Source organism: Bison bison, unplaced genomic scaffold (assembly GCF_000754665.1).
Source record: "Bison bison bison isolate TAMUID 2011002044 unplaced genomic scaffold, Bison_UMD1.0 scf7180017864440, whole genome shotgun sequence".
NCBI lineage: Eukaryota > Metazoa > Chordata > Mammalia > Artiodactyla > Bovidae > Bison > Bison bison.
In genome coordinates, this window is record NW_011495002.1 from 3236673 (window position 1) to 3253060 (window position 16388).

The window sequence follows — 16388 nt, forward strand, 5'->3', positions numbered from 1 at the left end:
GAGCTCCCTGTGTTAAAGAGCAATTTCCTATTAGCTCTCTATTTTACATATGATAATGTACATGTATACGTTTCAATGTTACTCTCCCAACTCCTCCCACCCTCTCCGTCCCCTGCTGTGTCCAAAAACCTGTTCTCTACGTCCGTGTCTCTATTCCTGCCCTGCAAATAGGTTCATAGTACCATTTTCCTTGATTCCATATATCTGGGTTAATATACGGTATTTGTTTTTCTCTTTCTGACGTACTTCCCTCCGTGTAACAGGCTCTAGGTTCACCCATCTCACTACAACTGACTCAAATGTGTTCCTTTAAAAAAAAAAAAAGAAATTAAAATGTTCATCCATAACCATGTCAAAGGCTAAACGGAAATTAAAAAAAAAAAAAGATTAAGAAGCTGGTTACACAACAATCTTCCAAAAGTATTCTATTTAAAACTAAACTCCAAAAGGAGGAGGTCTGGACACAGTCTGAGATTTTCCGTGATTCAGCTTAAACTGGGGGTGAAACTGTGAGGATGAAAGGAGCATATTTTTCACCCCACACATGAAATGCAACTACGGACTGTTAGACTGAAGTGTAGCTGTTTCATGTCCCTGTTACCTCATTTAATACTCACAGCTGCTCTCGTGAATGAGGCTTCCCTGGTGGCCCAGACAGTCAAGAATCTGCCTGCAAAGTGGGAGACCCGGGTTCCATCCCTGGGTTGGGAAGATCCCCTGGAGAAGGGAATGGCAACCCACTCCAGTATTCTTGCCTGGAGGATCCCACGGACAGAGGAGCCTGGCGGGCTCAGCAGGTACCTTCACTACGCACACTTGGGAGAGTAGCAACAACCCCAAGGCCATATGACCGCTTGGTGATAAGAGGCTGGACGGACCGGGCACACACACCTCTGACTTACATCAATTCCACTCCAGTGCTTTAGGGGCCTTGCACCTGGGCGGCTGCGCAATCTCCTTCCCAAAAGGGCGGGTCCTCGGGGTTTCAGAACTCCCCAGACCCAGGGCACCTTGCACCCCGTGTCTCAGCAGCAGTGAGCAGAGCCGCCTGTGCCCTTGGTGCGGTGCATGAATGAATGACCTAGTCACCCAGGTTCCATGGGTGACCGGGGAGCACGCAGAGGGCAGCTGGGGACATGTGTGGCAGTGGTAAGAGCAGCCGTGGGAAAACAGCTGCACTGAAAAGAACAGGAAAATCAAAGGCGTGAAAGACACAAGCAGAGTTAGGAATAAGGCGAAGCCATATCAAACCCAGCTGTCCTCAAGAGCCTAGAGATACTGCAGTTTGATGTAGGGATGTGTGACGGAAAAATTCTAAGATAACATTTCTTGCAGGCGGCTGGTTACTAGACCAGGAAAAATGTATACTTATTCAGAGCTTAAAATATTTGACATACTCATACGAATAAATATTTGCCATTTTACTTTCATCTCAAGTGACTGGATAAAAATCAGCAAATGGAAGATAAAGAAGTGCAGATTTCATTCAGCAGGAGTGAAGACCTTTCTCATAAATAGTAAGGGCATAAAAAGAAAGAAAAGATAACAGGGTCCCTTTAGGTGTAAACAAAGAGTAAATTATCCATTCCTGAGGACTAGTTTAGGAAGAGGGAGACGGATCCTTTGGTGTATCATTTAAAGGGGACAAACAGATCATATTTCATCAATTCTTTATGCAAACGTTCCTTTCTCCATACGCCTGAATGTGTCCACGGCTTGCTGACATCTGAACAGCCATCATGATGCAATTCCATACCGCATGTGCATGGATTTCATCACAGCTTTTCATTGTCTTTGAAAATCACAGGCACTATTGGAACTACTTGCACTGAGTCCAGCTGGCCTTTAAATGTAGCCTAAATATTCCTCTTTAGAGTCATCAAAGAAATGGAAAGTCATTTTATCTGCAGAAAGGCCTGGAAACGGAGCGACAAGGTGTAACTCTTACCAGCAGAGCGAGGATCTGTGATGGACAAACGACCTCCATTTCATTGACCATTTCAACGACCCCCCTTGCAAAGCCAAAAGCAAGTGCCTGGAGACAGGACAGCATGGTGCTGTAGCTAAGTGGCTTAGGAACAACTTCTGCTTTTAGAGTGATGTATAAAATAATGGTGCCTTTACAACCATGAGAATCTTTGAGTCAATAAAATACGGTAATAGATAATGTTTGAACTGGATGATGTATAATTCTAGAAAGTGAAAAGTGAGAGTCTCTCAGTTGTGTCCGACTCTTTGCAACCCCATGGACTACAGAATCCATGGAATTTTCCAGGCCAGAATACTGGAGTGGGTAGGCTTTCCCTTCTCCAGGGCATCTCCCTAACCCAGGGATTCCACACTGCAGGTGGATTCTTTACCAGCTGAGCCACAAGGGGAGCCCAAATTCTAGAAAGTTCAATCAAAATGCTAAAATATAGCATTTGACCTTTCAGGTTCAACTCTTGTTATCCAGCAGGTTTGTACACCCAAACCTCCTCGCCAAATCCTGGCAGAGAACACATTCCCTAGGGGATCCCACTTAAGGATTTGAGCGTCTGTGTATGAAGCAGCAAGGCCAGCTCTCAATATTTGTGAATGAGTCTCCTGCGCTGTGATTGGCTCTTTCCAAAGGGCTCCAGATCCTAGGGGTGGGGGACACTGCATCTGAGAAGGGGTCATCTGGGAGAGAGAAAGATAGCATATTAACACAGAAAGGCTGAATCACAGTAAGAACATCACTGTAATACTGACCTACTGGTTTATCCCCAGGGTAACTTCCGACTGCAGAAATCAAAGATGATCCAGCAAAAAACAGACCAGAAATAACCCAACTAGAATGAAACCTACAGCAGTAAGGATTAAAGATGGTGCATAAGTCTATCTCTGGCAAAGTCAAGTATTCACACACCATGGGCATAATCATGGTGTCCTTTGACGAGCAATTCAATTCAACATTTACTGAGCACACATGAGGGCCTGGATGTAGACTGGGCTACACAGCAGCGTGCAAAGATGGAAGACACAGCCAGCAAAGCTGTACATGGTCAAGATCTTCTGTATTTATGGAATACCTTATTCAGAAAATAAGCCAGCCAGGGCTTCCCTGGTGGCTCAGATGGTAAAGAATCTGCCAGCAATGCAGCAGACTCGGGTTCGATCCCTGGGTCAGGAGGATTCCCTGGAGGAAGGAATGACTACCCACTCCAGTATTCTTGCCTGGAGAATTAATTCCATGGACGGATGAGCCTGGTGGGCTACAGTCCAGAGTCGGACACGACTGAGCGACTAACTCACTTACTTACTCAGAAAACAGCACTGGGGTAGAGACACCAATGCCTAAAAAGGAATGTAAAGGGTCACTGGAATAAACTCAGAAAGGCCCGTGAGAAACAAGGTGAATAAAATGAGAGGGGAAAAGATCTAGAAAGAATAAGACAGGACAAAACAGTCAAGGTAGGAAATGCACTATAATAGTATCAGAACTTTCTAACATGTGCACTCTGTTAAAACAAACAAAAAACCTAAGGAAAAACATAGCAGGCAGCACCCCTGGGGCCACACAAACACGAACCCCTGGGACTAAATGTGCCGGATTCATGAAGCCATTCATTAAATCACCATGCCTCTGGAAACAAAAGGCTCCGGTTTCTGTAACACTAACATGGCACTCTCAGTTGCTGTGTGGTCCTGAGTGTTGTCTTAAACAGGGACCTGGGCCGGTGTCAACAGCGGCTGCATGAAGAGAGGGACACAGGTCAGCAGGACTCACTTAAGGGGAAAAACTGGCCTCCCCTGAAGTCTCTAGAAGACGACTTCGGTGTGAGACGGTTGGGCTGTCCTCGTATCTCGGAGCCTGAAGACGGTGCTTTAAGACAAGGCCATCACAGCGGGGCCAGCCCTGTGTGTCCAGCTCCACTGTCCTACTGGATGTTCCATTTTCTAGCAAACATGGCTGCACTCCAACTCACAGACCGCAGGGCTTCCCTCCTGGGACGCCTGGTCCAGAGCTCCCCTTGGCGTGGACACCCCTCTTCCCTTAGAAAAACCTGACTCCACGTAGCCACCTCTGCTAGAAGCTTCCCCCCAGAGGCCCCCAGCGTCAGGGCCATTCAGTTGACCCATATCCTGCCTTTTTAGAGCAGACCTGATAGAATCTTTGAGGATATGGTTACGCGGAGTTAAAACTTAAGGTGACCCTGCAGGAATCAAAGATGCTTCTGCCTAGAACCCAAGAGTTCCCCATATCAAAAGACAGAAGGAAGAGTGATGAAAGCCAGGCAGATCCTTCACATTTCCTTTTAAGCTTTGGCTTCTCTACCCCAGTACTATTTTCTGAATAAGTGAGTGAGTGAGTTGCTCATGGCATCCGACACTGCGACCCCATGGACTGCAGCCCACCAGGCTCCACCGTCCTGTGAATTCTCCAGGCGAGAACACGCCCTGCTGCTCCTGTAGCAAGTGGGCCTCGCACTCGGGGGTGGGAAGTGCAGAGAACCAGTTCTCACACCCGGGAAGGCTCTCCTGATATTTATCCGTCTGTCCCCTTGTTTAATTCTGAACTGAGGAATGTTAATAATGGACTTTTCTGACTAAAAATTATTTGCTGAAACAACAAGCAAGGAGAGAAGGCAGAGATCACAGGCCACAGGACACCCTGGGGGAGAAACTCTGAGGAGGCAAAGCAGGTTTTCTCTGGTACCGATATCTTCTGGGGTTGATCTGGACACATCTGGCCAGAAACTACTACTGCCTAAGCAAATCACAAAGGTCCATCTAGTCAAAGCAAAGGTGTTTCCAGTGGTCAGGCATGGATGTGAAAGTTGGACTATAAAGAAAGCTGAGAACCGAAGAATTGATGCTTTTGAACCGTGGTGTTGGAGAAGACTCTTGAGAGTCCCTTCGACTGCAAGGAGATCCAACCAATCCATCCTAAAGGAAATCAATCCTGAATATTCATTGGAAGGACTGATGCTGAAGCTGAAACTCCAATACTTTGGTCACCTGATGTGAAGAACTGACTCATTGGAAAAGACCCTGATGCTGAGAAAGACTGAGGGCAAGAGAAGGGGATGAAAGAGGATAAGACGGTTGGATGGCATCACCAGCTCGATGGACATGAGTTTGAGCAAGCTCTGGGAGTTGGTGATGGACAGGGAAGCCTGGTGTGCTGCAGTCTGTGGGGTCGCAAAGAGTCGGACACAACTGAGCAACTGAACAACAACAAGCAAATCACAATAGGACAAAGCTACACGGTCACATCACCAATTGAAAACCATCTGATGGAGAAGCCTGCCCTCTGTAAACTGAAGACTGTAAGCTGACAGGAGGACTGCACTCCCCAGTGTCTTCTGAGGCAAAGAGCTGGCTGCAGGCCAGCCCCTACCAGAGGTATGCCTTTACTTTCTTCATGACTTAGTGCCAGGAGGACTGCCCAGTGACGTTAGTAAAGTGCCTTCTATACAATACCCGAGGTTCGCTCCAAATTGTTCACAACAAAGGCCCACAGACTATTATAGCCGAACTGACAGAACTGTTTCAGCAATCAGTTATATTCTCCCTGCTTACACCAGCTTTTCAAAGCAAAACATGCTGGGCTTCCCAGGTGGCTCAGTGGTAAAGAATCTGCTTACGATGCAGGTGATGTAGGTTCGCTCCCTGGGTCGGGAAGATCCCCTGGAGGAGGAAATGGCAGTCCACTCCAGCATTCTGGCCTGGGAGATCCCATGCACAAGGGAGCCTGGCGGGCACAGAGTTGCAAAGAGCCGGACACGACTGAGCACAGACACGTAGGACTTTTTCACACCAGTTTTTTCAAAGCAAAACATAAAAATCCCCAATAATGAAAACCCATAATATTCCCCAAAGAGGATTTCTAGACGCTTCAGGCCAAGTCTCCATCCTGAGTGTCACGTTCTTGCCAAGGAGAGGACGCAGCCTGGAGCGCACAAGCCGTGTGTGCGTGCTCTCTGGGCCACCACGGGAGCCTCGGATGTGTTGCACAGGTGCCTAAAGGAGCTGTTTAGGCAGCTCCCCTGCTTCTCCTGAGGCCACAGACTTTACAGCCATTGTTCTCATCCCCTTTCGGGTCACAGAATTCCCAAAAGGAATCTCTAGAAGCTGCCAAAACCCATGATCTAAATTCCTGAATGATGTACAAAACACCTCCATATACATACATTTTTAAATACATCCCCAGGACTTCTCTGGTGGTCAAGTGGTTAGGACTCCACGCTTCCATTGCAGGGGGCACAGGTGCCACCCCTGGTCAGGGAACGAAGGTCCCTTGTGCCATGTGATGTGGCCAAAAAACAATACATCCTCTCAAGGCCCCCTGATGAATGTCTGACTTGAGAAAGGTATGAGATGAAGCCTGGAAACACACACTCCCCACATCTGGGGAGAGACAAGCAAGATTTTCCCCGTGACATTTCTAGAAGCATTCATCTTCGGACAAAAGTCATAAGAAACTACAAACGAGGGTTGTTTACATATATTTCCTAGATCATCACCAGTAACACTCCAATATTTCCAATGGAACTACACAAATGTAAGCGAGTCATAATTTACCTTTCCCATAGTCTAATTAGTCCTTTCACACTTGGTATCACACCTACATCTTAGGCCTCAAACAAGTCAGTTCTCCTGTCTGACTTGCTGGGTGCCTTTAAAATGGTACTGAGATGTGTTTCCAAAGTCTTTGACAGTCCTGTCCATCTCCTGGTGGGTTATTAATTACTGCCTGCCATAGGTCAGGAGGTAGGAAGGGCTGTGAGCCAAGAAAAATAGAACCAGAAGCTGGATTGGCTCTTTTTTTTTTTTTTTAATGCAAACACTAAATCAATTAGACACAACCAAATCCCAGTAAGGAAAACTAAACATCAAAAAGAGGCAGTTTCTTCAACATTCTGAATGAAGTGCTTTCAAACAGGCCTAATTTCAAAAGTGATTTCAATTTAAAGAAAAAAACTAACTCCATGCCATCCAAGAAGGAAAACAAAAACACGGAGGGCCAAGGTTTTAAAGTTAGAATTTCTATCCTTAAAAATAAGGCCTGGCAAGGCCGGCTCTCCTCATTTCATTGAATCTAAGATGCCAACGGCTGTAAAACTGCACAATTATGACATCACTAAGAAGAGAGAAAAAGTTCCAAATTAAACTATGGTTTGTCAAAAAAGCTATACATTGTATCTCAATACTCATGGCCTTAAATTTGGGACAAACATGCAGGTTCAAACTACGGTATTGTTGGGACTTCCCTGGTGGTCCAGTGGGTAAGACTCTCTGCTCCTGGGGCAGGGGGCCTGGGTTCAGTCCCTGCTTAGGTAACTAGATCCCTGCACACCTGTCTCCACTGAGAGTCTGCATGCCTCAATGAATATCCCGTGAGCTGCAACCAAGGCAAAGAACAGCCAAACAACTAGTTTTTAAAAGATACATAAAAAACAAATTACGGCACTACTAATGAAGAGGAAAGAAACACTGGCAGAGGTTAACAGCTCCTGTAAGTGTAGATGCAAACACAAAGCTCCTCTATCCATCACGTAGATACCGCCAATTAGGGTTTTAGAAACCGTGAAAGTCGCTCAGTCGTGTCTGACTCTTTGCAACCCCATGGACTATACAGTCCATGGAATTCTCCAGGCCAGAATACTGGAGTGGGCAGCCTTTCCCTTCTCCAGGGGATCTTCCCAACCCAGAGATGGAACCCAGGTCTTCCGCACTTGAGGCAGATTCTTTACCCAGCTGAGCCACAAGGGAAGCTTTATAAAGCACAGCTGTTGCTGCTGCTAAGTTGCTTCAGTCGTGTGTGACTCTGTGCAACCCCATAGACAGCAGCCCACCAGGCTCCTCTGTCCCTGGGATTCTGCAGGCAAGAACACTGGAGTGGGTTGCCACTTCCTTCTCCAATGCATGAAAGTGAAAAGTGAAAGTGAAGTCGCTCAGTTGTGTCCAACTCTTAGCAACTCCGTGGACTGCAGCCCACCAGGCTCCTCCGTCCATGGGATTTTCCAGGCAAGAGTACTAGAGTGGGGTGCCATTGCCTTCTCCATAAGGCACAGCAAAGGGATATAAACCAGCTGACATGGGACATGGTTATGTTTAACTGTTATGTTGAGCATAGTTAATTAACAATGCTGTATTAGTTTCAGGTGTACAGCAAAGTGATTCAGTTAATACACATACATATATCTACTCTTTTTCAAGTTCTTTTCCCATTTAGGTCATTACAGAACATTGAGCAGACTTCCCTGGGCTATACAAAAGGTCCTTCATGGAACACAGTTATGTTTTAGCTATTAACTTTCAACATTCTGTCCAAAAAAACACCTATGTATTGTTAAGCTGCTGTTATTTTGTGATAACCTAAAACATTTTATTAAAAATTTGAAAAACAAAAAGATGAGCTACTAATTCAACTGCCAGACCTTATGGACCGTAAGTCATCACAGATCTACAGAACCACAATCTCAGTCACTTTAGGCCACACAAATGACAAATTCTCCCCATCACACCTCAGAGTAACAAACCAAACAGATTATAATCTCCCCTTGTTGAGTTTTTGCTTCCTAGAAGACAGAATTCAGAATTGTGGTTCTTATAAAAAACACCTTAAACTCTAAAGAAAATATTACTGTAGTATTAAGTCAGAGATAACTGGAAAACAAAAGATCCACACCATCAAAGTTATGGACACCAGCATTAGGGAGCATGAAACAGTCGAGGTCAGATTCCTTATCTGAGTCCTTATGAGGATGGCATCTAGTTCTTCCCCACGAGGGGCCTTGACATTATTATTTTGCTAAGGGATTTCCTTTCTTCACAGGACTAAGAGCAGATGTTTGCCAAATCAAGATCATGTCAATTCTTTAACAGCACTTGAAGGCAATTACCCATTTAGCCTTAGACAGAGCAGCTGTTTTCACCTAATACTAAATTTTCCTAATTGAAGACAAAAGGAGATGGAGGTGGCAGAGGATGAGATGGTTAGATAGTATCACCGACTCAATGGACATGAATTTAAGCAAATTCCGGAGACAATGAAGGACAGGGGAGCCTGGCTGCTGCAGTTCATGGGGTTGTAAAGAGTCGAACACCATTTAGTGACCAAACAACAACACATTTTCTTTTCTTTCTTCAGATAGATTCTCTGTATAAAACTCACACTGTTTCTGATCAGGGCATGGCATTAAAAATCTAAAACCGAGAGCTGAGACACTAAAACTTTTGATGACAGGAGTCCTCTAATTAGTTACAACTAACTAAAGTCCCTGAAATCCATTATTTACTACATAGAATACAGACTCTTTGTCATGTTTAACAATAAAGCAAAAGAAAAAAAAATGAAAAAGAAATCCATCGAAACAAAAAACACACCAATCTTTTCTTCCAAAAGGTATATACCACATTCTGGAGCTTGCCCAAGAACCTGAAAGCAATGCTAAAGGAAAAATGCAAGGTTTTGCAATGTTTCCTTTTAAACTAGGTTTCTCTAAAGTGTAATGGCATCATTCAAAAGCAAACAGGTCCAAAAGACAAAGGGATTTTTTTCCCACTGAATGTTATAATAATGTCACATCCATTTCCAACCATCTATAATGAAAGAACTTTGGAGAAACCAAATCAGCAAGTAGCCATGCCAGAAAGCAGTGGCCTTAAATAAGACAGTCTCAGGGGAGAAGTGTCGTAAATCTTACCTTCTGCATGTTTGGCTTGATACAGCGAACAAAGAAAGGATTAGAGGCGCTTAGCGTTGCCATTAAGGAATGCAGGGAGTCCTATGAGAAAGAAAAAAGTATAGGTTGATTTGGTCTCTTTTTATGTCTTGAAACTTCTCAGCACCCTAGGCACTCATCAGAAACAAGAAAAAGAAACCTGAGGAATAACAGTGATTTTATTTTTAATCATGTCACTCTAATCAAAGTATTATAGTTGTCATAGGAACTATTTCACATATGCAAAACGTATTTGTTACTTCTTTGATATATACTGGAGTGGGTAGCCAGTCCCTTCTCCAAGAGATCTTGCTGACTGACCCAGGGATCAAACCTGGGTTTCCTGCATTGCAGGCAGGTTCTTTACCATTTGAGCCACCAGGGAAGCCCCTTTGATTTTTAATCATGTTATTCTAATAATATAAAGGTATTATAATTATCATAGAAATTATTCCACATATGCAGACATTTATTACTTCTTTGATATAGTACCATTTAAAAAATACTTTTCTGTTAACCAGCAACAAAAATAAAAAATAAAAATAAAAAAATACCCTGGGATATTTCAATATTTATACAGAAAACCTGAGAACTATCACCTCTCCTTTGGAGTTGTTCCTCATTATTTCCATGGAAATGACAGCTTCCACAAACATCTCACTGGTCTTTGAACCATGATCTTTCAATCACCAGGCAGATCAATCTCCTGTAATACTGCTGTCTTTTCTTTAAAACATTTTTTTTTAATTGTGAAGAATTTTTAACATTTACCAAAGTAGACAGAGCATGTAAGGAGTACCGGTCATCAGCTTCAACTCCTGGCTAATCTCGTCTCATCTGATCCCTGCTCTGCCCACATCACACCCACTTTTAGTAGAAAAGCAAATCCCAGACACTGTGCTATTTCATCCTTTAACATTTCAGTATGTATTACCAAAGGCTAAATACTTTAAAATGTACAGAGGTAACCACAATATCATTCCTGAAAAGAATTAGCACATATTTCTCACTATCAAGATGAAAAGGTACAATGAGTTCAGGATTCATTTTTAAATACTCCGCTGTCTCAAATTTCATACTTTTTAAATGGTTTATTCTTTGAAATCAGAATGCAAATAATTAGATCCATGCAGTGCAGTTGGTTGATATGTCTTTTCAGTCTATTTTAATCCGTTGGTTTTCCCTCAGTCTCTGTCTGTTTCTTCTTATAATTTTGCTGTTGAATAAACTGGGGTGTCCACTACATTGACTAGTTACTTCTGTACTCAGAAAGCCTTAGGATTTCTCACCGATGATGGAATGTCCTGGAATTCACGGCCCCTCATACTCTGGTACCCGTTTATCATCATCCAAGGAGTCCAGTCCTCTGGGAACAGGACTCATTCCTGACTTGGGACCTTGCCTCCTGCCTTTGTCTCTACTTCTGCCCATTCTCTTCCACTGCCTGATTCCTAGTTCAATTTAAGTCACCAACATCGCAAAAACTTCTAAGACAACTCCAGGCAACACTGACTTAGAAAAAGACGATGTAATGATCCCACTGGATGAATAAGAGCCTAGGGTTTAGAGTCAGATAGACTCAAGTTCCGTTCAAATCCTAGCTTCAGTCCTCAAAGGGACTGAGCAAGCCTCCATTTCTCTAAACCTCAGCCTCTTCATCTGTAAAATGGGGACAATAATACATACTTCTAAGATGATAAGCCAAGTGAACAAGAGAGCATATGTAAAGGGATCAGCCCCGTGACTGTAACCGAAGAGCATATAATAAACGGCAGCTGTGATTATTAAGCTATTATTAAAATACATCCTATCTGGCTCACACCTGCCAGTACTGTCAGCAATGGGACTGTGGGTTGAACTGATCCCCAAACACATTGAACAACAAACCTCACACAGCATCCCCCAACCCCACGGCACCCAACTGAGCAGCTACATGAAAGAGAGTCTCCCAGAGAGCAAATTTAACAAAGGTCTGATGACCGACAAGCCTCCATTCCCCCTCATGTGAGGATCTGGGGCTAAAACAGGACAATTAAATTAGAGGAATGGCCTTCTTGTGCTGTGCCTCTAAACTGTCTAAAAGACTTACATATTTATGATGCAGATAAGAACGTTCCTTATTTTCCCTGAATTCTGGACATCTGGACAAGGTGACTGACACTGATCTTATTTAACCATGCACTTGGTTACTCTTCCTAGTTATGATACTGTAAATCTACTGAGGAAAAATTTTTAAAAAATCCAGACATAGGAAGAAATATATTTTATATGCATCTGAGCCTTTAAATACAAATCAGAGCAATCCCAAATAACCAAACAGTCCTTAAGAAGAATGACTATTTCACAAACTTAGAGTAAGTAGTTATTTATCTTTAATAAGACAAAAAAAACCTTTTAAAAAAAATCTGGCTCAGGGAACAAAAGTATATTTTTCTTCCTAAAATCCTATCTTAAAAGGATGATAGAAAACAAGTGAACCCTTTCATAGATCCCATAGATGCTCATTCTGATTTTCAGTTCCTAAAGTCACAATAAAGATGGCTCCATCCAGACCAGTAGCATAAACTAACCTTGAACTGCGAGCTGACCGTGGGCCGCCGGTGTTTGCTTCCACATTTCAAGGTATCCTGATTATTGCGGCTGGAAACGTGTTCAAAGAGGTCGTAGATGAAGTCGAATCTGTGTGAGCAGAGAGCAGGAGGGCCATGAGGGGTGCACACCCAATTATTAGGTGCTTGATCACTGTAATTATAATGCAGGTTCCCACTGAAAATAACACACCAAGGCCTGCAAGAGCTAAGACAGTGTTCCAAGATTTCACACACCCACCACCACCCAGGAGCTTCAGGCACTGAAAGCAGATGTGGCCGCTTCGGAGTGCTGGAGTCTTGCCGGCGAGAAGAGGACGGTGAAAATGACCCACGTGACCAGCCACTCCGGAGCTGAGCCTTGCAGCCCAGTGGAAGGGAAGTGTTTGTCTTGTGCAACTCAGCGTGGCGAAGATGCAGTCAGTTAACAGGTGGAAGGGCACCAGGCAGGAGTGAGACCGACCTGGGTTCAATCCTGCCGTCCCCTCTTCCTAGCTGTATGACTCGGACATGATGCTGGTCTCTCTCCACACCTGTTTTCTCACTTGGAAATGGGAGTCATTTGGGGATGTATCCTAGGAAGCTGGGGTAAGGATGAAATGAGGAATGGAGGCAGAAGGCTGAGTGTGACGCCTGGCCCATCCTAAGTGTTGATGATCACTGTTGTTGTTATTAAAAAGTTCTGGAAAATCTATTGCCACTACGGACAAAGTAGAAGACTTTTCAGGAGCTTTTTTTTTTTTTTTGTATTTCTGGCTGCACTAGGTCTTCGTTGCCATGAGGTCTTTTCTCTAGCTGCGGCGAGCAGGGGCTGCTCTCCAGCTACTGCGTGTGGGCTTCTAGTTGTGGCGGCTTCTCTTACGGACCACAGGCTCTGGGGCACATGGGCTTCAGTAGCTGCAGCACTCAAGCTCAGTTCAGTTCAGTCGCTCAGTCGTGTCCGACTCTTTGCGACCCCATGAACCGCAGCACGCCAGGCCTCCCTGTCCATCACCAACTCCCGGAGTCCACCCAAACCCGTGTCCATTGAGTCAGTGACGCCATCCAGCCATCTCATCCTCTCCCGTCCCCTTCCCCTCCTGCCCTCAGGCTCAGCAGTTGCGGTTCGTTGGCTCTAGAGCATGCAAGCTTGAGTAGTTGTGGTGTGCTGGTCCAGCAGTTGTGGCTCGAGGGTTCTAGCGCAGGGCTCAATTGCTCCAAGGCAGGTGGAATCTTTCCAGACCAGGGACTGAACCCGTGTCCCCAGCACTGGCAGGCGGATTCTTATCCACTGCACCACTAAGGAAATCCTCAGGACCTTTTTGATCTTCTTTGAATGGAAGATGTTCTGGGCTATAAAAACCATGGGTCAGGGGTGTAGGGGGTAATGTCTTTGCTAGAACCAGGAGAAAGAGTCTGGCTTTCGCACCCCATCAAGGAGACAATGCCAGTGCTTCCCTCATCACTTCTCATTCTGTTCAACTCTCTCACTTTCGTCCTAAGGTGATGTTTCGTTCATTCTCGCTCTTTGAAGTTCTCTGTACTTTGAGCGCTTTGGAGAAAAGCTTTGGGTGCCATTAAAATGTCCCACTGGACAAAGAAATAGCAACCCATGGACAGAGGAGCCTGGTGGGCTACAGTCCATGGGGTCACAAAGAGTTGGATGTGACTGAAGAGACGGAGTGCAAAATGTCACAGATGCCAAAGGCAAAAGAGAGAAGAGAGGCAAAGACACCAAGCCCCTCCATCTGCAGAGAGAAACCTGGGCTAAAACAACACTCTTGCCTTTAATTCCACTTAATGTTATGATAGCGGCAACCAATGGAAGGCCATCTTGCTGGGCTCCAAGCCTCGGCCCTGCTCATAACAAAATGTTCATTTAACCTCAAGACCCCGCTTTTACTTAAATGGATTGATTTAAATTTCCTTTGAGAGAGAGGTAATCTGCTATGGTTAAAACATCACCATTTTTACAGGTCTGAAAATGCACCTAAAATTAAAATAGCCGACAAGGTTGTAATTAGGGAATCTTCATAGAGGAGGGTTAAGACACATTGAAAGATCACCCACTTCCACCCTGGGCTTCTAAGCTGACACTTAAGATGGGTTCTCTTCACCCCGGTTCACAGCTATTTAAGCGACAGGTAGCCACCTGGGACTTTCATTTCTAAAAGTATTACAGCTTTTTACTGATTGTGCTACTTTCCTTCCTAGGATATTGAAAATTTGTGTTAGAGATTCACACTGGATCTAAGACACATATTGATGACTTTAAGGGCTGTTTTCCCCTCTTTCTCTCTCACAAAGCCTCCTAAAAGCAGGAAGCCTCCTGGTTTAATACATACAAACAAATGAATTCATCATCAAAACTTTTCAGCATATTTTCCTTAATTACTGATTTAATGGTGTGAATTTACAATTCATGAATGAATAGACGAATGGGTAATTTTAGCTGAATACTTGTTTATTTCTCTTGATAACCTTTACACTAACTAGAGACAGAAGGTCCTACAAGACCCGAAGAAACTAGGTCATGCTGGTTAAAATCTTAGATTCTTGAACCAAGCAGAACAGATAAAATCTAGTTGAAGAATCCCGGGCAAGTCACTTCACCACACCAGGCTTAATCTCCTTACCTGCATAACAGGATGAATAAAAGTATCTAATCTATGGGTCTGGTGTTCCAATGCCACTTCATTAAATGGTAGCCACTACCACTAAGGCCATTTATATATCACTTTATTAATCAAATATTGCCCAGGGAAGAACACACTACATCAAGTTGCCCCCATATTAAATTTTTCTGTGTGAATTAAAAGCATCTGCACAGACATCACTCTGACAGCTCAGGAAAGAGACCAACGCACCGGCTTTCTCTCAGAAGGTTGAGAAGATCGTCCCTGAAGGTATCCCTGTTCTTCTCCAAGATGCCCCGCACGTCATACTGAACCTGGTTTGCAAAAACAAGTGAGAAAAGGAAGAACTGATCAAAAGAATCATTTCAGGTCCTAAGCATCCCCTTTAAAAGCTGGAACCATCGTTCAATCTACTTATGATTGGCTTCTGAAATTACAAATGGGCAAATATCAGCCGGGATCTTGATTGAGAAGTTACCTGCCTAAGGGTGTGGGGAACCCTCCTACACTGTTGGTTGCATTGGTTCAGCCACTATAGAAAACAGTATGGAGGTTCCTCAAAAAAATGAAAAACAGAGTTGCCATATGGTCAAGTAATCCCATTCCTGAGCATCTATCCGGATAAAACTAATTAAAAAAGACACAGGCACCCCTATGTTAGCAGCAGCACTATTTACAATAGTCGAGACATGGGAACAACCTAAACGCCCAGCAACAGATGAATGGATAAAGATGTATGTAGTACATGTATATACAGGGGTATACTACTCAGCCACAAAAAGAACAAAATGCCATTTGCAGCAACATGCATGGACCCAGAGATCACCATTCTAAGTGAAGTCAGTCAGGAAGACAAGTATCACGGTATCACTTACATGTGGGATCAAAACATGACACAAGTAGAGATCACCATTCTAAGTGAAGTCAGTCAGGAAGACAAGTATCACGGTATCACTTACATGTGGCATCAAAACATGACACAAGTAGAGATCACCACACTAAGTGAAGTAAGTCAGGAAGACAAGTATCACGGTATCACTTACATGTGGAATCAAAACACGACACAAATGACCTTATCTAAGGAGCAGAAACAGACGCACAGCGAGAACACACCCGCGGCTGCCACGGGGGAGAGGGGTGCGGGAGTCTGGGGTCAGCAGAGGACAACTGCTACGTACTGAACGGATAATCAGGGATAATGGATAATCCTACTGTACAGGGCAGGGAACGATATTCAGTATCCTGGGACAAATCATAACGGGAAAAGAATATGTGTGTGTGTGTGTGACTGCATCGCTTGGCTGTACAGCAGAAATTAACACCACATTGTAAATCAACCGCACTTCGATCATACAAATTCAAACAGGAGTTACCTCTCCAGCATAGTGTTTCACTCCAAAATTGTTGACTGCAACTCTGGGCTTCACGTAAAAGTGGTTATTCTAAAAAAAAAAAAAAAAAGTAAATGCCTAATTTCACTCACTGATTTC

General features: G+C 44.0%; 1 protein-coding gene across 1 annotated transcript in view; it reads right to left on the bottom strand.

Moving 5' to 3' along the window:
- Window positions 1–16388, bottom strand: part of MYO10 (myosin X) — a 261438-nt gene that overhangs the window by 79300 nt on the left and 165750 nt on the right. Inside the window, exons 16-19 of the mRNA XM_010858804.1 lie at window positions 16272–16340; window positions 15130–15212; window positions 12266–12374; window positions 9678–9758 (exon numbers count right to left, since the gene is read on the bottom strand). Coding sequence (XP_010857106.1) covers window positions 9678–9758; window positions 12266–12374; window positions 15130–15212; window positions 16272–16340 — 342 coding nt within the window. The remainder of the gene's footprint in view (window positions 1–9677; window positions 9759–12265; window positions 12375–15129; window positions 15213–16271; window positions 16341–16388) is intronic.